The 21,533-nt window shown below is 47.9% G+C and overlaps 2 protein-coding genes across 3 annotated transcripts; one reads left to right on the forward strand and one right to left on the reverse strand.

Annotated features, from left to right (window-relative positions):
- Positions 1-441: 441 nt before the first annotated feature.
- Slc5a6 (solute carrier family 5 member 6) lies at positions 442-14,174 on the reverse strand. Of its 2 annotated transcripts, XM_042696767.1 has the most exons (17): positions 14,021-14,174; positions 9,526-9,614; positions 8,270-8,813; positions 7,883-7,948; positions 7,557-7,608; positions 7,083-7,150; positions 6,432-6,586; positions 5,744-5,884; positions 5,420-5,549; positions 4,839-4,927; positions 4,342-4,454; positions 3,429-3,496; positions 2,759-2,845; positions 2,461-2,642; positions 2,190-2,293; positions 1,949-2,064; positions 442-1,575 (listed from the first exon to the last, which is right to left on the reverse strand). In XM_042696767.1, the coding sequence occupies exons 3-17, from the start codon at positions 8,660-8,662 to the stop codon at positions 1,429-1,431; spliced, it is 1,911 nt and encodes a 636-aa protein (XP_042552701.1). In that variant the 5' UTR covers positions 8,663-8,813; positions 9,526-9,614; positions 14,021-14,174; the 3' UTR covers positions 442-1,428. The 2 variants fall into 2 exon arrangements, with proteins under 2 accessions (XP_042552701.1, XP_042552702.1); XM_042696768.1 differs by lacking the exon at positions 9,526-9,614.
- Positions 14,175-14,885: 711 nt separating this feature from the next.
- Positions 14,886-21,451, forward strand: Atraid (all-trans retinoic acid induced differentiation factor). Its single transcript, XM_042696770.1, has 7 exons — positions 14,886-15,032; positions 15,890-16,011; positions 18,696-18,767; positions 19,245-19,316; positions 19,458-19,579; positions 20,597-20,694; positions 21,104-21,451. Exons 1-7 carry the CDS (start codon positions 14,934-14,936, stop codon positions 21,206-21,208), a joined length of 690 nt encoding a protein of 229 aa, XP_042552704.1. The 5' UTR covers positions 14,886-14,933; the 3' UTR covers positions 21,209-21,451.
- The last annotated feature ends 82 nt before the right edge of the window (positions 21,452-21,533 follow it).

The following is a 21,533-nucleotide window of genomic DNA, read 5'->3' on the forward strand; positions in this document are numbered from 1 at the left end:
TCTGTTCAAAGCCAGCTCAGGCAGAAAAGTCCTTGAGACTCTTATCTCCGATTAACCACCATAAAGCCAAAAGAGGAGTTGTGGCTCAATTAATAACACACTAACCTTAAGCAAAAAAAGCTCAGGTTCTGAATGAAAGCCCCAGGACTAGCACCAAAAAATTAAAAAACCATCAACAGTCTAGGCAGAATGTTGTTCGTGAAGTCAAGAATTCTTCCTCTCTCAAGAGAAAATCTGAGGCGTTGCTTTGGTGATGGTGAGGGAAACAGGGCCTCCATGGGAGAATGCATCTTCCACCTGATGCCCAACACAGAACCCTACAGACACGGCACCCTAAGTCTGCCTCTTCCTTTGCAGATACCTCTGTACAGGAGGGGCTCCAATCTCATTAAGAGGGACTGGATCTGGATAGATAGTTGGACACAGAACAGGAGCCCAGACTCTTGGTCTAAGTGTTGTTTTTATTCCCTAGGAACAAAGATGTTTGAGGGAGAAACTCCAAAAAGAAAGGAGTATGGATCATAGAATGACCCCAGGGTGGCCTGGCGGAGTTTAGAGGACAGTATACTCCAGAGGATCTGCTAACAGCACCAGTTCCTTGGATCCACATTTCTTCTGCACCAGAGTGCTGACCTCAGTGGTGAAGGGTAGGGTCAGTGACACAGAAAACCTGCCTATTTTACACATAGATGACCACATCTGTGTATGCGGAGGGGCCTAGGGATACCAAAACCTCTGAAGAATGGAGGTATACGTAGAATGAGGGGCGTGAGTGTTACAACCTGAAAATAATCACAGGGCCCAATTTGGCAGACAGAATTGGTGCCGAGACAGGATGCCATGAGAAACATTTGGCCAAGGCAGCCTCTCAACTCTAGGATGGAGTTGGTCAATCTTACCTCATTGGGCCCTAGGGCATACAGGAAGTGATATTTCTATTCACTCCAAAGGACCCTGGCTATATTAACAGAACCCATTATCCTTTTCCCAGAGGTTCACTTCTACCCTCATTTTTGATACCCTATTTGTGTATATGTGTCAGTGCCAAAGCTGGTACTTTACCATAAGGCCACACCTCCAGCTTTGATTTTTTGAAATGGAGTATCAAAGACTATTCTGCCCAGGGTAGCAAGTGATCCTCCAGATCTCAACCTGAGTAGCTAGAATTATAGGCATGAGCCACTAGCATCCAGCTGTAATCCCACTGTTTGTAATTCTGGTCCAAAGAGCAAAAGATTGTCAAGACAAAGAAAAACGCTGTGCTACTCTCCCACCCCCAAAATGCAACAGGTTCCATGGCAGGTGAGAATCTTTAGGAACAAAGTCCATTGGTGTGGGCTAGGTCATCCTGACCCATCCCCACACTACAGAGTAGCTTTTGGCTGCTGCCTGACGGCAAGAACAGAGGCTGAGGGGCCCGAGTCCCGGTCACAGTGAGGTCTCCTGAACAATGAAGGTCGGGCTGTACCCCTGGTGAACTGAGCCATCCTCAGCCATCGCCTCCTTGATCCTGCTGTTTTGCAGCACCCCATTCTTCATCTTCTCTGGAAACAGGTTTGTGTCCATGGGGATATCCTGGAGAGCACAGAGCAAAGGTGGTAGATCTGGTGAATGTGGGCAAAGGGAGGTGAAGGGACTCATGCAGAAAAGGTGAGACCCTGCTTGGTTCCTGCTAGAGGGAGCAGGGGGACAGGAAGAGGACATGGGGGAGCACAGGGCAAGCGGTATGGGGAGGATAGTGGGCACAGCTTAGGTGAGCTACGCTGCGGGCCAGGTTCTTTTGCCCTCTGAATTAGGGTGGCTCTGAGGGTGGAGGCTGGGACAGAGATGGGGGACACTCCAGGCTTAGGCAGGTGATCAGAGGTGTGCTAAGGGAAGGAAAGAGAGGCGATGGAGGGGAGCCCAGACACCTGATGGCATCTCCAGGAGAGGGAAAGATGGGTCCCACCTGGCCGCAGCTTCCACAGCAAAGCCGCTTCTGACAGGACAGTGGTAGGAGGGCAAGGAGTCTTGGCAGCACAGGGTAAATGGTCCGGGGGTCCAGGTACCGGCCCCGCATTCCTCCTGAAAACAGAGGCACCTGTGAGTCTCTTATTACCCTTTCTAGCAGAGGTCCCCTGTGCCCACGTCCTAGATGCCCCCGTCCCCCCGCCCCCTCATTTCTCTATTCTGTGACCTTGCACTCTCACCAGTGAGCAGACTGATAATCAGGCCCACCACAATGACTGTGGTGGAGTTGTGAGCGCTGTACCATAAATAGGACAAGGAGTAAAACCGCTGCAGTCCCACGGGCCTGGAGAAAGCAGAAGGATGAGGACAGGCTATGTTTTGGCAGGGGACTCTTCAGGCACCCGGCTCCACCCACCTGCATGGGTCCTAAGACCCAACCCAACATTTCCCTCAGGCCCCTCAAAAGTGCAGTTATTGTTCTCAAGGAGAAAGACAGCAAGCCTGCCTCACTTGGAGAGGGTGGCAGAGGGCATCAGGGTGGTCACAGTGGTGTTGGTCAGGTTGCTGAACAGGGAGAAGGTGGACGCATTAAAGGAAGGATGTGGAACACCAGAGCCCACGTTGGTCACTATGTTCCCAATGCCGATCCAGAAGGCCATGATGAGTCCAGCCAGCAGGCCCACAATGGCACCCTGCCCAGAGACATGGCAAAGTCTCCTGTCACAGGCCACCCACTCCCAACCCTTCATACCAGTTCTCCCAACCCAGTCCCCACAGGCACAACTTTGAAGCCAGAGATGTCACTCACCGGTGGGTTGGCAGAGGGAAAGAACATCCCAAGGCAGAAGAGTCCCAGCAGCGGCCCCCCGACCATACCAAAGATACTGATTGCTGCCTGTATAGGACAGGGTTCAGAAAAAAGGAAAAGAACACAGACTAAGAGCCCCCAGCCTCAGGGTTCTGCATTAGTTATCTGCTTCTTCTACCTAGAAGGATTCTAATGTGCAGAAATGGTTATAGGTATGTGACCTAGGCTCTCCCAAGGCTGGTTCCTAGGACTCTTAAGTTGACAACATCCTACAAGCAGCTTTCAGCTACTTGTGAGTCCGTTCACAGCTAAAGGTGACCAATCAGAGGGGAATCTGACCCGGGGCTGCCTTAAGCCATTCCTCTCAAAGCAGCTGGATTCCTCAGTTTCCTGTCTGAATCAATTCCTTTGCTCCCTTAAGAACTGCTTCCTCCTCTCTCCAACTTGGGTCTTTTTTTTTTTGGGTCGGGTTGTGGGGCCTGAACTCTGGGCCTGGGCACTGTCCGTCAGCTCTTCACCTCAAGGCTAGCATTCTACCACTTGAGCCACAGTGCCATGGCTTTTTCTTCCTGCTTATGTGGTGCTGAGGAATCGAACCCAGGGCCTCATGCATGCAAGGCAAGTGCTCTACCACTGAGCCACCTTCCTAGCCCTCCTCCTTGGTCTTTACCTGTAGCACAGGTCCCATCTGGGAGGAAATAAAGGCCATTCCCAGGCAAAGTAGCCCATAGCCAAAGGCTGGAGAGAAACAGAAGAAAGGAAACAATCAGATGTGAGTAAACCCAAGAAACAGGGTAAATGTAAGCAACCTCCCCAACCAAGCCACCTTTTTTCTCCTTTCATTAGTAGAGTTTGAACTCAGGGCACTGCACTTGCTAGGCAGGGACTCTGCTGAGTCATGTTTCAAGCACTTTCTGTTTTCTTTTTGTAATAGTACTAGGGCTTTAACGCAAGGCCTGACACTGTCCCTTAGCTTTTTCACTCATGGCTGGTGCTCTTCCAATTAAGCAATCACTCCACTTCTGGCTTTTTAGATAAGAATCTTATAGACATTCCTGCCTGAGGTGGCTCTGAACCTAGTTCCTCAGTTCTCAGCCTCCTAAATAGCTAGGATTACAGGGTGAGCCACCAACATCTGGTATCTTCTAGCCTTTCTATGTGCTGGTTATTTTTGAGATACAGTTTCACCTAATGCCTGAATGACCTGCCTATTTGCAGCTTCCTATAGTAGCTATGATGACAGGTGCACCACTAAGCCTGGCTCTTGGTTGAAGATGGGTCTCACTAATTGCCCACTGCCTCTAATTACAACCCTCCCAATCTCAACCACCCAAGCAGCTAGGGTTACAAGTATGAGGCACCAAACTACTGAGGTTATTATCTCATTCCCCACTTCTAGGTCCCTCCATCCCTCTCATAGCTCTGGCTCAAAACCTCCCCAGGCACTGCCCAAAGTATAATCAGTGAGGTGAAGGCTGTGTGCTTCTTCAGGCACAAGCTGAGCCTGGAATAAGACAGCAGACTGATAACAGTGGTCAGGGTGTATCTCAGTAAGAACAAGATTTATGAAAGCACAATCCTACCAAGGCTCCGGGAAAGCAGGATGGCATGGGCTTCACAGAACTCTGGGAACCAGGGTTGGATCAGGTCTTCCATTGTAACAGTTGCCAGTGAGTTAAATGCTGAGGATATGGTACTGGGAAGGAGAGAATGACCTACTAAGCCTTGGAGCTGAGTGAGAACTAATAGGGCTTCTATAGCGGGAACAGTAATTTTAAGTTTAGAAGTGTGCTATACTGACAAGAAACCACCTGGATGCACAGTTATAGCCTAGGCTAGCTCCAGAGGTCAGGAAGGCAAGGATACTGTCCTTTCCTTATGAGTACAGGTTTGATCAAGTAGATGAATGCTTTGTACCATGGAAGAAGAACCTTAAAAACAGGGGCATAACCTGTAAGAGACTGTGCTGTGTCCTAAACAATCCTGACTGAGAAACTCAGAGTGAATCCCTCCCCAACCTGTCCCTGTAAGGAGCAGGGGTAGATGCACCCTGGGTGGGGGAACTGGTTGAAGTGGGTACCTGAGGGAGCCACTGAAGAGGCAAGCAACGAAGAGCCCAGGTAGACCTGGCAGGCTTTTGAGGAGATCCATCACGAAGTACAAAACAAACTGTAAAGCAGAGCAGAGTATAAGCTCTCCTCAGTGGGATGCCATACTCAGGTGCCATTCTACAAAGCCTGAGTGCAATAAAAAGGAGTACCAGACATACAGGCATCTGTTGTTTAAGTTATATGCCAACAAGAAGAAAACAGGCTCTGGGGAAAAAAAAGAAGCCCACCCTGCTCTGACTCTGACATCAATCACCATGACATAAGCATGCTGTTTACCTCTTCAGACCTGGTTAGGCTGTTAGGAGACTCAGATGAGACCAGGCATGTGACAACAGAGCATGAGGTGCTCGGTGGGAAGTGGGTAAAGGTAGGGCTGCCTCCTCTCCCCTGCCGAGTGGGAGAGCACTGTACACAAAGCCAGAGGCTTGGGTCTAACATGGCAGACTGTTGGGACCTAAGTGGGAGGGTTGTAAAGGCATTTCTGCAGCAATTTGGCACTTCGCTTAGGGGCCCAGATTGGCATCTCAAGGAGCCAGGGAGATGTTCTTACCTGGTCAGGGGCTGCCTGAGCCTGTTGGATGCTCATGGCATACTCCTTGTAATAGGCGAACATGACCATACCAATGAGGCAGCTCATGCAGAGGACTATCTGCTGGCAAGGGAACACAGCATAGCAGGAACTGCAAAAGAGGCCAGCCCCAAGGGGAGAGACGGGATTAAGACAACCTCAGACATGCCTCCTCAAGCCTCCAGGAGGCCCAAGTCCTGACCCCAGAAAGGTAGAATGGGGGTGAAAGTGAATGTTGCCCCCTGGATCCTGTCCCACCCTACAGCCTCTAGGAAACCTTTTGGTGTGTCTAGTCCTGAAACTCACAGTATAGCAGCCTTCTCTGTGCGGGAACTGAGGTAGCGCTGAACCTGAGCCTGGTTCACTCCATATAAAGAGAGCATCATGAAAACACCTCCAAAAGCCAACGTCCAGAAAGTATGCCTCACAAAAGGGTCAGGATCCAGCCTGCAATAGAAACTACTCAGCCACTATGCTACAGAGGCAGACAAGGGAAAGTTGTCTTCCTGCCCTCCCAGCAAGGGCAATCAGTGGAGAGCAGAAATACCACTGCTTGGCCAAGGGTAGGACTGAAGGCAATGACTCAAGACACAGCATAGCTCGAGTAGAACCATACCATGGCTCAGGTAGAGCACTGACCAGCAAGCTTGACACAGTGAGTTTATACCTTAGTACCACCAAAAGAGAGGAGAGAAAGAGGGGAGGAGAGAGGAGGGAATGTAAGAGAAAGAGACAGAGACAGAGACAGAGAGACAGACTCCAGTAAGCCAGAGACAGGGTTCCCTTTCTCCAATCCCAAGCTTGTCTCAAGTACTCATGTAAGTCACATCTTGGCCTTCCATAAACACCAGCTGAATATCTCTGCTCACCTCTCCCATTGGCTATGTGAACTAGAGGCTTCCCAGCTTGCCTATGCTTACTATAGCCCTGAGATCAGGCTCTAGGATGGCCTCAGCCCCAGGGCAGACCCCAGCAGAGGAAGGTGTGTACTTACTCAATCCCAGAGATGAGACCATATTGGGAAGCCACATCCCACACGTGTCCTAAGCCACCCACTTTGACAGACCCCACGATGATAACCACCAGCTGCCCTAGGAACATGACCAGTGTCTGGAACACATCTGTCCAGATGACGGCTTTCAGCCCACCCTGCAGGGAAAAGACAACATACCCACTATAAAGGTCTTCCACATCATCCACCTCTAGCAAGGTAGCTATACTCCACAACTGGTTAGACTCTATTGGCCTCATCATCATCCAGCCCTACATCTCACCTTATTCTACTCTACCCCACCGCACTCCAGAAGTTCACCTACCTCTTGTTTATACTCTTTCTTCTTCTTCTTTTTTTGGTCAGTCATAGTGCTTGAACAAGCCCTAGATGCTGTCCCTGAGTTTTTTTGCTCTACACTAATGCTCAACCACTTTGACCCATAGTCCCCTTTCTGGTTTTCTGGTGGTTGGTTGGAGAGAAGAGTCTCACAGACTTTTCCTGCTCAGGCTGGCTTTGAACCAAGATCCTCAGATTTCAGCCTCCTGAGTAGCTAGGATTATAGGCATGAGCACCTGGACTATTTATACTTTTATCTCATCTTTTTTCTTCTCTTACCATCTCTCTCTATCCCTTAGGGACTATTGTACTTACCAGTGCAGTGTAGACAGTACAGACAATGCCTAGGGCCAGCACAGACAGCCACAGATCAAAGCCAGTCACTGAAAGTAGACAAAGGTTACTGCTAACCCAAGGTTATCTAGGAGAGAAGCCAGAGAAGGTCTGATGGGGGCAGCTATGTCAAGAGATGAGGCAATTCGTTATTAAAGATGAAATAAATCATTCACAAAATGGAAAAAAAAACGTTTGCATAGCTCCAATGAAAGGTGTTGATTAACAAATTCAGGTGTGGCATGGTAGTAATGTTTAATCAACTTTTAAGGTGAGATGACCTAAGTCTGCTTTCTAACAGTGGTTTAAAATAAAAACAACAATTGGAGGACCCATGCAGTAAATTAATTAACTCTCTCCCCAAGGTCAGATTCTTTTTGGCACACTGCCTTTCTGCTTCTCCTAAAGGTGTTTTCCCAGTTAACCATGGCTAGAAGCCAGGGGTTGACTTCTCACCTGCATTGAGGGCCAAGGATGGAGCATAGAGCACAACCCCCATGTAGATAACCTGTTGGATGTCGAAAAGAATGTGAGGGAGAAAGAAGATGTGGGTGGAAAGACTTCCCTTCACCAAGGTTCACCTCCATCCTCCTACCAAGTCTGGCTTACAACTACTGCCCTATCTGTGGAGACATTGGATGAAATGGGCAGATTGCAATTGGAGGTTGACAAACTCCTTGTAGGAATGGGAGAAGGGAAGGCTCTGCCCCCGCCCCCTCAGTGTGCCTGAGTTCTACTCCCTCTACTAAGTCTAGGCTCCATTTCAATCATATTTCACTTACCATCTGAAAGATGAAGGTTATAGTTCCACAAACTCTCACTGCTTTATTGAATCTTAGCTCCAGGTACTAGGTAGAAAGACACAGAAAAAATAGTTACAGTATTTCTTCTGACTTGCCACCCCCACACACCACACAAGATATACTCTTCCCTCAAGAGGCCTGGGAACATGAGGGAATGAATCAGTGAATATCTACTCTGGCCTCTCTAGGCATGGCATTCCCCTGACTCCTCCAACTCCTCTAACCAGGCTCTGATCTACACAGAAAGAACAAAGAAACCCAAGGGAGTCTTTGTCACTTTGTCCAAATGGAAGTGATCAGGAGGTCCCAACTGTCTCTACCACCATCTCTGAAGTCCTTATGCTCCTCCTCTCTGTCCCTGCTCACCTCATAAGCGCTGGTAAGATGCAGGCGGTAGAAGACAGGGATGAAGACGTGAGCAGGGATTAGCAGCCCCAGGAAATAGGAGCAGCCCAGAAACCAATACTGGGTCCCAAATCGGTAAATCTCTGACGGCACACCCAGGATGGCCACAGCTGACTGGAAGGTGGCCAGCAGTGACAGTGCCACAGGAAGGCAGCCCATTTTGCGGTCTGCCAGCAGTAGCTGGCCAACAGTATGGCGACTCCAACCACGACAAGCATGGTAGAGTCCAATGGCCAGGGAGAACAGCAGCAGCAGGGTGAACACTATATAGTCTACAACAGAGAAGGTGGAGGTGGCCACACTCGTGTCCGAGGTTGGGAGAGGAGAAGGTGAGGCACTGCCCTCTATGTTCATCTTTGCTGCATCTGCACTCCGCAGCCAGTTGCTGCTCCTGGGCTCTGACTGCTACGCAGTTGGGCAGGGGCAGGCAATTGCTCTCAGTTGGCTCGTAGCCAGGGTCTCAGAGAACTCCTCCTCCTCCACACAGTAGCCTGGTCCAGGGTTTCTGCAAGGAGTTACCAAGTAGTCAAGACAACTCCCTTCATGGCTGCCCACCTACAAGCCCCAGACACACCAGGCCTATCAGACGGACAAGTTAGTGTGGTAGTGACTGCCCTGGAAGTTCTGAGATCAGTTTAGTAGGCGACATAGAAAAGGGAGGAAGGACAATGAGATAGACACAAGAAAAGAATTTGGCCAGCACCCTTTGTGCAGAGCACAAAGCACATTCTTGGGTCTCCACCTGATTAGCCTAAGAAAAATCAACTATAGCTCAACTTCCTTCCATTTTCAGGCACAGACCCAGTCACTACAATGTACAGAGCCAGCAGAGCTCAGCCTGGCGCCACCGCCCAGCAGGGAACAGAGACTAGTGATAGCAGAGTTTCCCTCAAGCTTCAGCTCCACCTCCATGACCGCAGTGTCTGCACCTAACAGCATTTCTTCTCAGCCCTGGTCACCAATGAGCAGTCCCAAACCCTATCGTAGGTACCAGCAGACCACCTGCCCTGTGCCCCTTAACATTCTCCCCAATACTACTAGCAAGCTAGCCATCTCTCAGTCCCTCTGTTTGCTAAATCAAAGTTAATAATGGATCTGATTCAAACATGACAGAAGCAAAATTAATATTCCAGGAAAGAAGAAAACCAGTCACAGAACTGGTGGAAAGGGAAACAGCTACAGAAAAAGGCCTCATCCTGCTGGAGGCAGATACCTACCTGGAGAATTCCTGTTCTGGGGCAGAGCTGCCTGGAGCTGAACGGAGGCTGAAGGTCTGGCTTTTAAGTGGCTGGGGAGAGATCAGCAACTGGGGGCGGAGAAAAGGCCAGTAGCTATCTGTTCAGGCTCCAGAGAACCAATTGTAGTGATCCAAATGTCCCTACCACCCTATGGCCCCCAACTTGGCTCTAGAAGTTTCAGAACAGGGAGCTGGGAGCTCACATTCAACAGCATTCTTAGAAGGATTAACTTTCAGTATAAGTCACCCTGTGAGCTGCAAGGAATGGGAAAGAAGCTGAGAAGACTAGAAAGTTGTTTTTCTAATTCTACACAAAATGTACTAACCTTCCAAGAACACACTAGAGTACAAAAAAGAACAAGAATGGGATTATATTATCCAAAGTTTAAAGAAATCTAAGGAGATGACTCTTACAATCTCTTCATTTTACAGGTAATCACATTAAGGCCTACGTGATTTAAGTAACCTAAAAACTTAGCAAATTACTGTTAGAGGCCAGATCAGACCATGTCTAGTGATTCCCTATCAATCCTGCTTTCCACACTATTATTATTATTATTATTTTTGGTCGGTCATGGGGCTTGAACTCTGGGCCTCAGCACTGTCCCTGTACTCTTCAGCTCAAGGCAAGTGCTTTACTACTTGAGCCAAAGTGCCACTTCTGGTTTTCTGGTGGTTTATTGGAGATAAAAGTCTCACGGACTTTCCTGCCCGGGCTGGCTTTGAACTGGGATTCTCAGATCTCAGCCTCTTGAGTAGCTAGGATTACAGGCGTGAGCCACCGGCGCCTGGCCTGTTATTTTACTTTCAAAAGTAATCTCTTACAAGTACTTATTGGCATGAAAGGAAAAAGCAAAACATGGGCTGGGAATGTGGCTTAGTGGTAGAATGCTTCCCTAACATGCATGAAGCCCTGGGTTCAATTCCTCAGTACCACATAAACAGAAAAAGCCGGAAGTGGCACTGGGCCTCAAGTGGTAGAGTGCTAACCTAGAGCAAAAGAAGCTCAGGGACAGTGTCCTGGCCCTGAGTTCAAGCCCCAGGACTGGCAACAACAGCAACAAAATCAAACCAAACAACAACAAAAAAACCCACCAGGGGCTTATTCCTATAATCTGAGCTATGCAAGAGGCTGAAAGCTGAGGATAAAAATACAAAGCCAGAAAAGTCAGAAAAGGGCAGAAAAGTCTATGAGATTCTTATCTTCAATTAATCAGAAAAAAGCTGGACATGGAGGTGGAGCTTATTGGCAAAGCACCAGCCTTGAGCAATAAAGCTAAGGGATAGCACCCAGGCCTAAATTCAAGCCTCAGCACATACCAGTACATGTGCATGAGTGTGAACACATACACAAGGACAAAACACACAGAATGCCACATATTTAGATAGCTTCAGATGATGACAGTCAACATTTTCTTTCTTTTCTTTTCTTTTTTTTTTTTGTCGGTCATGGGGCTTGAACTCTGGGCCTGGGCGCTGTCCCTCAGCTCTTCAGCTCAAGGCGAGCGCTCTACCACTTGAGCTACAGCGCCACTTCCGGTTTTCTGGTGGTTTTATTGGAGATAGGAGTCTCATGGTCTTTCCTGCCCGGGCTGGCTTTGAACCGCGATCCTCAGATCTCAGCCTCCTGAGTAGCTGGATTACAGGCGTGAGCCACCAGCGCCCGGCTTCTTTCTTTTCTTTTTTTTGGTCAGTAGTGGGGCCTGAACTCTGGGCCTGGGCGCTGTCCCTCAGCTCTTCAGCTCAGGGCTAGTTCTCTACCACTTGAGCCATAGCACCACTTCCAGTTTTTTCTGCTTATGTTGTACTGAGGAATCGAACCCAGGGCCTCATGAATGCAAGGCAAGCACTCTACCACTGAGCCACCTTCCCAGCCGACAGTCAACATTTTCTAAACACTTGGTATGTAACCAAAAGTGTAACAAGTACTTTATAAACAACTAGATGTACTATATAAAATACCATGTCTTAGATTAAGACAGGAATACTCCCCAAGTTTTCACAAGGTAGCTGTGTTAAAGAAATAAACCTGCTGAAGGTTATGCAGCACAATACAATACAAGGAAAAAAGAAATACTGCTGTCTACAACTATGACATGTGATAGACCAGAGACCCTGTCCCTACACTCTGAGAACCAGGGTAAGAACAATGTAGTCAGTCATTCACGGAACACAGTTTAGATTTCAACCACAGACAGATTAATATAAACTGTCTTCTGCTCTTGCCCACTAGGAGAAAGATCAGGCTATCTTCTGGCACTCTCACAACTGTAGTCTGGTAGGCAAGGTATTGTCTCATACCTGACTCGACTTGAACTCTGAGCTTCCAGAGTCACAAATGCTAGTCTCTAAAACAAGAATCCAAAAAGGTCACTGGATCAACATAAAGCTAGCATTGGTCTTTGTATATTGCTACATACAGAGTTTTCTCATTCCTCTTGAGTTTTGAATGTTACAATAGAAATGGGAACTGCTGGAAATACAAAAGATTGCCTCTGGATGTGGTGGCACATACTTGTAATTCCAGCATTCAGAAAGCAGAAGCAGGTAGATGGTGAGTCCAAGACAAGCCTGCAATACATAGCAAGACCCTGTTTCAAAAAGTAGAGTGCTTACCTAGCAGGTGCAAGGCCCTAAGTTCAATATCAAACACAAAAGTACAGTGGGGAAGGATAAAGGGAGGAAAAAAAATTTTTTTTTGTATGCAAAAAGCATACAGCACTAAAGGTTTAGTGGTATAGATAGGCATGTGGTAGAAGAAAAGTCCAGTACTGAGTTCCTCTAGTGATGAGGTTTCCTAACTAAATTTTATTTGTATGAGATGCATAGAACTCTGCCACACAGCTGGAGAGCCAAGCAAGACAGGAAAAACTCAACCCAGTAACAAAGACTTCAATTGACAAGAATAAATTCTAGGAATAGAACAGTAGCTTTCTAAAAAGTCTACAATGATCCAAATCTGATGGAGTAGGAGCTAAAAGGAAGGGCCCAGTTGCTTCATTAAAACTGTAACATAGCAAGGCACAAATGGGCTGGTGGAATATCCCCTTTAAAAAAGTGGTCCCGCTGGGTGCTGGTGGCTCATTCCTATAATCCTAGCTACTCAGGAGGCTGAGATCTGAGGACTGAGGTTCAAAGCCAGCCTGGGCAGCAAAGTCTGTGAGACTCTTATCTCCAATTAACCACCATAAAACCAGAAGTGGGTCTGTGGCCCAAGTGGCAGAGCTCTAGCCTTGAGATGAAGAGCTCAGGGACAGCGTCCAGGCCCAGAATTCAAGCACCATGACTGACAAAAAAAAAAGTTGGTCACCCACCCCATTGGATTAAACTCCATAAAAGCTATTATTTTCTGTAGGCTTTTTTTAAAATCGAGCTTATTCACGGTATGACCATGAGTTTCCATCATCCTTCATTCACCTCATCTTTCCTCCCTCTACCAGATCTTGTTTTTTTTGCCAGTCCTGGGGCTTGTACTCAGGACCTGGATTCTGTCCGAGCTGCTTTTGCTCAAGGCTAGCACTCTACCACTTGAGCCACAGCGCCACTCCTGGCTTTTTCTATGTATGTGATACTAAGTAATCAAACCCACAGCTTCGTGCATGCTAGGTGAACACTATACCATTATGCCACCTACTCAGCCCTCTGTAAGGGTTTTTGCAGTGCTGAGTATTTATTATTTATTTTGCCAGTACTGGGGCTTGAACTCAGGGCCTGGGCATTATCCATGAGCTTCTATTGATCAAGGTTAGCACTCTATTTGAGCCACAGCACCGCTCCTGTTTTTTTCTGTTTATGTGGTACTGAGGAATAGAACCCAGGGCTTCGTGCATATTAGGCAAGCACTCTACCATTGTCACATTCTCAGCCCAGTGCTGAGTACTGAACCCAGCTAGATCTGCACTCTACCAATGAGCTATACTTTCAACTGTAAGAGGCCACTCTAAGTCATTAAAAGGTTCCCTCAAAACCAATCTTGTAGCCAGACACTAGTATGTTAAGCTTGTAATCCTAAATACTCAAGAGGCTAAGGTGTGTAGGACTATAGTGTAAGGCTAGCAGGGGCAGCAAAGGCCAGGAGACTCCAGCTCTAATAACCAGCAAAATGCTAGGCTGGAGGTGTGACTCAACAGCTGAACGCCAGACTAACTGAGCAAGCTGGGAAAACAAAAATAATTTGTCTTGTAACCAAAATTGCTCAGAGTCTGGAAGGCTTGGAGACTTTTATTAAAACAAGACTTGACAGCCACCTAAACGAAAGTGTAAATTCAGAATTTCCAGGCAGAGGTCTAGGAACACGTGGAAGAGAAATCCGGGCCGGGTGCTCGGACTAGGATGGGTGAACGGGGTGCGGGGGCGGGGGGGGGGAAGAGGACAGGGAGGTCGGCTAACCAAAGACAACAGTTCTTCCACCTTCTCCCTCGCGCGCCTTTCAGGCAGGCTCTGGGCCACTCTGGGGTAGCACTGCCTTGCCTTACCTCTGTCGTTCCGTCGGGGCTAGGCGAATCCCTTCTTTCTTCCCAAGATCAGCATCGCTCCCTTTTTCTGCTTAGGCAAAGGAAAGAAGTTAGGGAACCGTCGATTCCGCTCCTACCTCCACGCTAGGCTCGGAGATGAACAGTCTCGGGACTAAGGTGAAGAGGACTCGGTAACCCGGGGCGTTTCCGGTGTCGAGTCCTCGGGTCGGAATGTGCCCTTCGCCCTTCCCTCCTTCAGCGCCCTGACCCTCTTCTTTCCAGTTTTTCCCGTCCCTCCGCAAGACGCGAGCTCATCACCTTGCGCTCTCTGCAGACCTTCCCGGTCTCCACGCTGCGGGCAGCTCGCCCTGCCCCGCCCCGGCCCGCGCTCCTCCCCAGCGCCGACACGAATCAGCGGAGCCTCTCCGCTCCGGCCCCCACCCGCCCGGCCCACCTGCCTGGTCTCCACTCGTGGGTAGCAAGCAGGCAGCGCTCCGGGTCGGGTGACAGCGCCCCGCCCCTCGCCCGCCCCAGACGCTGCGCCGCCATGTTTACTGAGGGCGGATGGAGCGGCCCGGGCCACGGCCGTAAGCGTTATCGAGGCGTCCCGGGGGGCATAGAATGCGGGGCTGAGGGCGCCTCCAGTCCGCTCAGAGGAGCTGGGCGGCGGCAGGAGAGGCGTGAGGTAAAGAGAGGAATGAAGAAGAGGTGGCTCTGTTCATTTCGAAAGAGAACTGGAACGCGCAGACATGAGCGCGGACTTCCCACAGCGCCAGCGTCCCGCAGTGCGAGCCGGGCGACGGGGACCGGCTAAGCCCCGCCCAGGGAGCTGCGCCAGGCGGGCTAGGCCACGCCTCTACGCGCAGGCGTGCCACGAGGGGCGGGGCTTAGCGCTGCTCTCGCGAGCTGTCTAGAAGGTCGAAGGGAACGGGAAATGGCGTCTCCCGTGCACGGCAGTCCTGGCGCCCTGTGGCCTTGGGCTACGGCCCTACTCCTGGCTCTGGGCGTGGAAAGGGCTCTGGCGCTCCCCGAGGTACAGAAGCAAGTCTGAGGTCGGGCCCAAGCAGGATTGCTGGTCGCGCTCGCCGGTGGCTGTCCCCATTCACCCTGTCAGCACAAGCCCAGATTTGGTCTCTGGCCTCTGCCGTACCCGGCCGGATCCTGCCCCTAGCGCTCAGTTTCCCAGACCCCGGCCGTCCTCGTCCGCCCTGCATCGAAGTCATTTGAAATTTGATCTCCTCGCTCCTCAGTCTTGGAATAACTAATTTGTTCTTCCCACGGAGGAGTCCCCTAGACGTTTGCAGGCTGCTTCCTCCGCGTACGTAGTGGGTGCTTCCACTACATTCTGTGATACTGGATGGCGAGTTCTTTGTGTACCTGTAGTCCTCACCGGGTGTGTCGGAGAGGTCTCTGAAGACGCTATCCTATGTTTAGTTGATAATTCTCAAAGACGAAGGCCCTCCCTGAGTGAGGACTGGTACCGAAAGTCTGGCACTTTACTGATAGACACCCAGCTTTAGGAGAAGAAATGGCATCTTCTACTCCAGCCTTGTAAAAGCCACCTCTGTTAGAGGACTTCTGGAGAGGATACAGACAGTTAATTTTAGGGGTGGGAGGGCGGATGATCGCTAGAATTTTGAACTCAGAATCTCTCCCGCTTATTAGACACTCCTCCCATGTTTTTGTCCCATCGGGACACAAACAGCAATCCTCCTACCTATGCATCTGGAATATGGCTAGCTTATTAATTGAGCGGAGAGTCCGACTGACTTCTTGCCCAACTGGCAATACCCCAATAACTAGGTTTACTGGCAGTTAGCTTTTGATCTTATCTTGGCTTTATTTCCTACAGTCCTAATAAAATTGTTTCTTTTTCTCTCTCTCCTGCAGATATGCACTCAGTGTCCGGGAAGTGTGCAAAATTTTTCACAAGTGGCTGTTTATTGTAAGCAGACATCAGAACTAACGCTGCGTGCCCGCTGCTGCCTGAATCAGAAGGGCGCCATCTTGGGGTGAGGGAGGAGAAGACATCCTTGAACTTTGGAAAAAGTATTAAGTCTATAAGCCTTACCAGATCGGTGCCTAAGTAGATGCATCTAAAGTGTTCTCAAACTTTTAAGTTTTACAGAATTTTTTTTTTTTTTTTTTGGATTGGGGCCCGAACTCTGGGCCTGGGCGTTGTCCCTCAGCTCTTTAGATCAAGGCTACTGCTCTACCACTTGAGCCACAGAGTCACTTCCGGCTTTTTCTGCTTATGTGGTACTGAGGAATCGAACCCAGGGCCTCATGCATACAAGGCAAGCACTCTACCACTGAACCACCTTCCCAGCCCCAGCATTTTTTGCTAAGTAAACAATCCTGTGGTTCTCCTGGAAAGATATGGCTTTTTCCCCCATTTATTTGGCATTAGTGGAATTTGAACTCAGGGCCAAATATTTGTCAGGCTGGTGCTCTTCCATTTGAGCCACTCCTCCAGCCCATCTTTTTGCAGACTATTTTGGAGATAGTCTCTCAGAGTTTTCTGCGTGAACTGCCTTCAAACCTCTATCTGCAGATCTCAGCTTTCTTAGTAGTTAGTATTACAGGCATGAGCTACTAGTGCCCTCACAAGAATATACATTTTTTTGGGGGGGGTGGGGGTGGTCATGGGGCTTGATCTCTGGGCCTGGGCACTGTCCCTCAGTTTTTCAGCTGAAGGAGAGTGTTCTACCACTTGAGCCACGGTGCCACTTCCAGTTTTCTGGTAGTTTATTGGAGATAAGAATTTCACGGACTTTCCTGCCCCGGATAGCTTTGAACTGGGTCCTCAGATCTCAGACTCCTGAGTAGTTAGGATTGCAGGCATGAGCCACCTGAGCCCAGCTTCCCACAAGAATATTTTTAATGGCTTCAACTGTATGCATCATGCAGGTGTCTCTCAAAATTAAGTCTGTTTGGGCTTTAACTTTTCCAAGCTTTAGGTGTATGTAGGACCTCTAGTTACCTATAAAACATTTCTTCTAGGATGTATTCTTGCTTCAAACTCAAAATGTCATGTCTTGCTTTCATTCTCCTTCCCTAATCTACCTAAATACTTCTCTATATTAAACTTTCTGAAAACTAAATCTTTTTTTTTTTTTTTCAGTATGATGCTCTTGCTTTAACATTATGACTGTTTGTCACCCTCAGATTAAAGTTCAACAGATGAACTACTGGGACTAATTCTACTCCCCTTTTTCTGCACCGCTTATTGATTAATTGATTGATTGATGGCCAATTCAGGGATAGCCTGGGTGCTATCCCTGAGCTTCTTTTGCTCAAGGCTAGCACTCTACCACTTGAGCCGCAGCGCCACTTCCAGCTTTTTTTGTGTATGTGGTACTGAGGAATCAAAGCTAGGGTTTCACGCATGCTAGGGCAGCACTCTACCATTAAGCTACCATCTCAGCCCATTTATTTATTTTTAATTAATTAATTAATTAATTAATTTTGTCAGTCATGGACACCATCCCTGAGTCTATTGTGTGAGTTTATTGGAGATAAAAAGTCTCACAGACTTCCCTGCATGGTCCAACATCTTTTTTTTTTTTTTTTTGTCGGTTGTGGGGCTTGAACTCTAGACCTGGGTGCTGTCCCTGAGCTTTTCAGCTCAAGGCTAGTTTTCTACCACTTGAGCACATTACCACTTCTGGCCTTTTCTGTTTATGTGGTGTTGAGGAATCAAACCCAGGGCCTCATGCATGTGAGGCAAGCACTCTACCACTGAGCCACCTTTCCAGTCCCATGGTAACAGTCTCAAGGCATTCTACTACTACAAAGCCTTGTAAAGACTGAGCTACTGAATTATATGTGTATATTGTATACTTTTCATATGTTTATAGTTTGTAGGCACTCAGTATTTGTAAGTAAATGGAAAGCAATACATATTGGAGAAAAAATAATGTGTTGTGGTCCTTGATGTACAGAAGTTTACAGTCTGACAGAAAATACACTTATATAAAACCTTATATAACTTGCACTTTGATTTAAATCTCCTCTGTGGATCTAAGAATCATAATATGAAAATCACTAATTTAGGTAAGAGGTAAAATGTCTTCCAATATATGCATAGTACATAGGTGCACGGATTAGAACACTGTGGTCCATCACTTTCTGTGATGAAGGAACACAGTAGCCACTAACATTGTTACAGTATTTCATATGCACTTGAAATGTAACTAGTGCAAACGAAGCACTGGATTGTTAGGTTACATTAAGTTCAAGTAGCTACATGTAGCTAGTATTGGCTATAATGTATACTGCCTGATTACAATGTCTACCATAGCACCACATTTATGGTTGTGAACACAGTTATGTTTAGTTAATATTATCTGAAGGGAATTGCCTGATCAAGTACAAACCTTGCCTTGGATGAAAATGAGACCCATAGCTGGACGCCGGTGGCTCAAGCCTGTAATCCTAGCTACTCATGGGGCTGAGATCTGAGGATTGCGGTTCAAAGCCAGCCAGGGCAGGAAAGTTCGTGAGACTCTTATCTCCAATAAACCACTAGAAAACCAGAAGTGGTGCTGTGGCTTAAGTGGTAGAGCACTCGCCTTGAGCTGAAGAACACAAGGACAGCGCCCAAGCCCAGAGTTCAAGCCCCATGGCCGACAAAAACAAACAAACAAACAAAAAACGAAAATGAGACCCGTACTTACACTAATTATTTTCTCAGGCTAGATCTCCAGAACTGTTCTCTGAAGAATCCTGGTCCAGACTTTCCTCAAGCACGTACTGCTGTTATCATGTAAGTAGTTAAGTACTCTCCAGACTAAAAGGTGAATATGGTTAATTAAGTATTGATGGGAAAGTCTTTGGAGGAGAGGCTGTGTGTGTGTGTGTGCTCGCGCACACGCAAACATCCATCCTGGGGCTTGAACTCAGAGCCTGGGCACCATCCTTGAGCTTTTGTGCTTAAGGCGATCATTCTACCACTTGAGCCACAGCTCCACTGGCTTTTTTTTTTTCCCCAGTAGTTACTTGACGATAAGTCTCATAGGCTTTTCTTCCCAGGCTGGCTTCAAACCTCAATTTTCATATCTCAGCCTCCTGAGTAGCTAGGATTATAGGCATGAACCTGGGAATAGACTCTTGATAAGGTGGACAAATATTAATATCTAAACTCAGACCACTTGAGATAAGGATTGGGTCCAGGCAGGTATGTGAATGTACGAATGTATATGGAGGGCGGGCTTTCCTATGCAGAGTGCTAACTGTTTTGCAGAGACTTGCAAGCAAATCCCCTCAAGGATAACTTGACCAATACCTTCCATGGCTTTACCCAACTGCAGACTCTGTAAGTAATAGGGTGGGGAAAAAAGAATCAAAAAGGGTCATTGCTGAGCTTAGTAACTCTGGGCTGCAAGCTTGTGTGTGGGGATTGAAACCAGGCCTAGCCCCTTGGACTATATGTTATGACCACCTGTGTTGTCTTCAGGATACTGCCTCAAGATGTCATCTGTCCTGGAGGTATTAATGCCTGGGTACACATTACCTCCTATGTAGACAGCCAAGTCTGCCAAGGGCAAAAGGATCTTTGCAATAGCACTGGGAATCCAGGTATACTTATACTGTCTTTCCTCCACCTTTCTAGGAACTTCCTTTCCTCCCTTATATTCTGTACTTTAGATCAGAAAGATAAAGATCTTTAAGTCCCTTTTGTTCGGAGTTCTTAGGCTCTACTTCCTTAGGGGAAAAAAGTGATAAAATTTATTATTGTTATGTTCTGATTGTAAATTTTTTTTAACCTAGAAATGATTGAAATAATTTTTTTTTGTTTGTTTGTGCTGGTTCTGGGGCTTGAACTCAGGGCTTGAGCAATGAGCTTTTTTGCTCAATATTGATGTGATATTAACTTTTTTTTGTTTGTTTGTGTTTTTGGGTCCGGTCGTGGGGCCTGAACTCTGGGCCTGGGCGCTGTCCCTCAGCTCTTCAGCTCAAGGCTAGCGCTATACCACTTGAGCCACAGCCCTACTTCCAGCTTTTTTCTTTTTGCTTATGTGGTGTTGAGGAATCGAACCCAGGGCCTCATGCATGCAAGGCAAGCGCTCTACCACTGAGCCACCTTCCCAGCCCCATGATGTGATATTAACTTGAGCCGCAGCTCCACTTCCAGCTTTTTGGTGGTTAGTTGGAGATAAGAGGCTTTCAAACTTTCCGGCTGGGCCGGGTGCCAGTGGCTCACGCCTGTAATCCTAGCTACTCAGGAGGCTGAGATTTGAGGATCGCAGTTCAAAGCCAGCCTGGGCAGGAAAGTCTGTGAAACTTTTATCTCCAATAAACCACCAGAAAACCGGAAGTGGCGTAACTCAAGTGGTAGAGCACTAGCCTTGAACTGAAGAGCTGAGGGACAGCGCTCAGGCCCAGAGTTCAAGCCCCACGACCGACAAAAACAAACAAACAAAACTTTCCGGCTGGGCTGGCTTCAAATCTCAGATCTCAGACTCTTGAGTAGCTAGGATTACAAGTGTGACCATGATAGTATTAGGTTGGTTGAGAGAATTCAACTAAAGCATATATTTAAGAAATAAACTTACTGAATTTTAATGATATTCTCTGTTTTTCTCTGGCTCCCAGAAATGTGTCCTGAAAATGGATCTTGTGCTCCTGCTGGTCCTGGTCTTTTGCAGTGTGTTTGTGAAGATGGCTTCCATGGATACAAGTGTATGCGGCAGGTGAGGAGTTAGATCTCATCAGGGTTAAGAGGAAGCATAGGCAAGAAAGAGCCTCTCAAAGACAGCCACAGCCTGGCTCTAGTGGCTGTAATCCTAGCAACTCGGGAGGCTGAGTCTAATTAACCACCAGAAAGCCGGAAGTGTCGCTGTGGCTTAAGTGGTAGAGTGCTCACCTTGAGCTGAAGAACTCAGGAACAGCGCCCAGGCCCAGAGTTCAAGCCCCATGACAGACAACAACAACAATGAAAAAGACCACAAGAGCAGGAGCTGAAGATGCTAGTTACATAGAGGAGGAGGAAACAGCTGTGAATATGCCCCAAGATGGGGGCATATGTTCCTAGGAAAGAATTAGGCGTTCAAGATGCACCCCTCTGTGTAATGCTGACGTTTTCTCTTCTGTTAATCACAGGGCTCTTTCTCACTTCTTATGTTCTTCGGGATTCTGGGATCCACTACATTATCCATCTCCATTCTGCTTTGGGGAACCCAACGCCGAAAAGCCAAGACTTCATGAACCACATAGGACGTCCTACTACCCGAAACCAACCTGAAACTCCATAGGACAGCCACGGAGAATTGCTTCCTTGACAGGCTTCACTGGGCAGCCGGAGGAATCCTCCTCAAGGCTGGGGCCGCCCATGGAAGGGTTCTGTACTTTATTGCACCCTAGTAGAGTGTTTTGGACCCTGGGTCAGGACTGGACTAGTACTAGGTCCCATTGTGTTACTGACTACAATAAACTTTTTTCTTCTTTTTCCTTCCTTGTTTCCTTTTTTAGGGAAAGGCTTTTGCACATTTCCCGCTTGCGGGGCTCCTTTGGGGCGGTCGGGTTTTTCAGG

The sequence above is a fragment of the Dipodomys spectabilis genome, unplaced genomic scaffold (assembly GCF_019054845.1).
Source record: "Dipodomys spectabilis isolate Male_0828 unplaced genomic scaffold, ASM1905484v1 ptg000210l, whole genome shotgun sequence".
NCBI classification, from domain to species: domain Eukaryota; kingdom Metazoa; phylum Chordata; class Mammalia; order Rodentia; family Heteromyidae; genus Dipodomys; species Dipodomys spectabilis.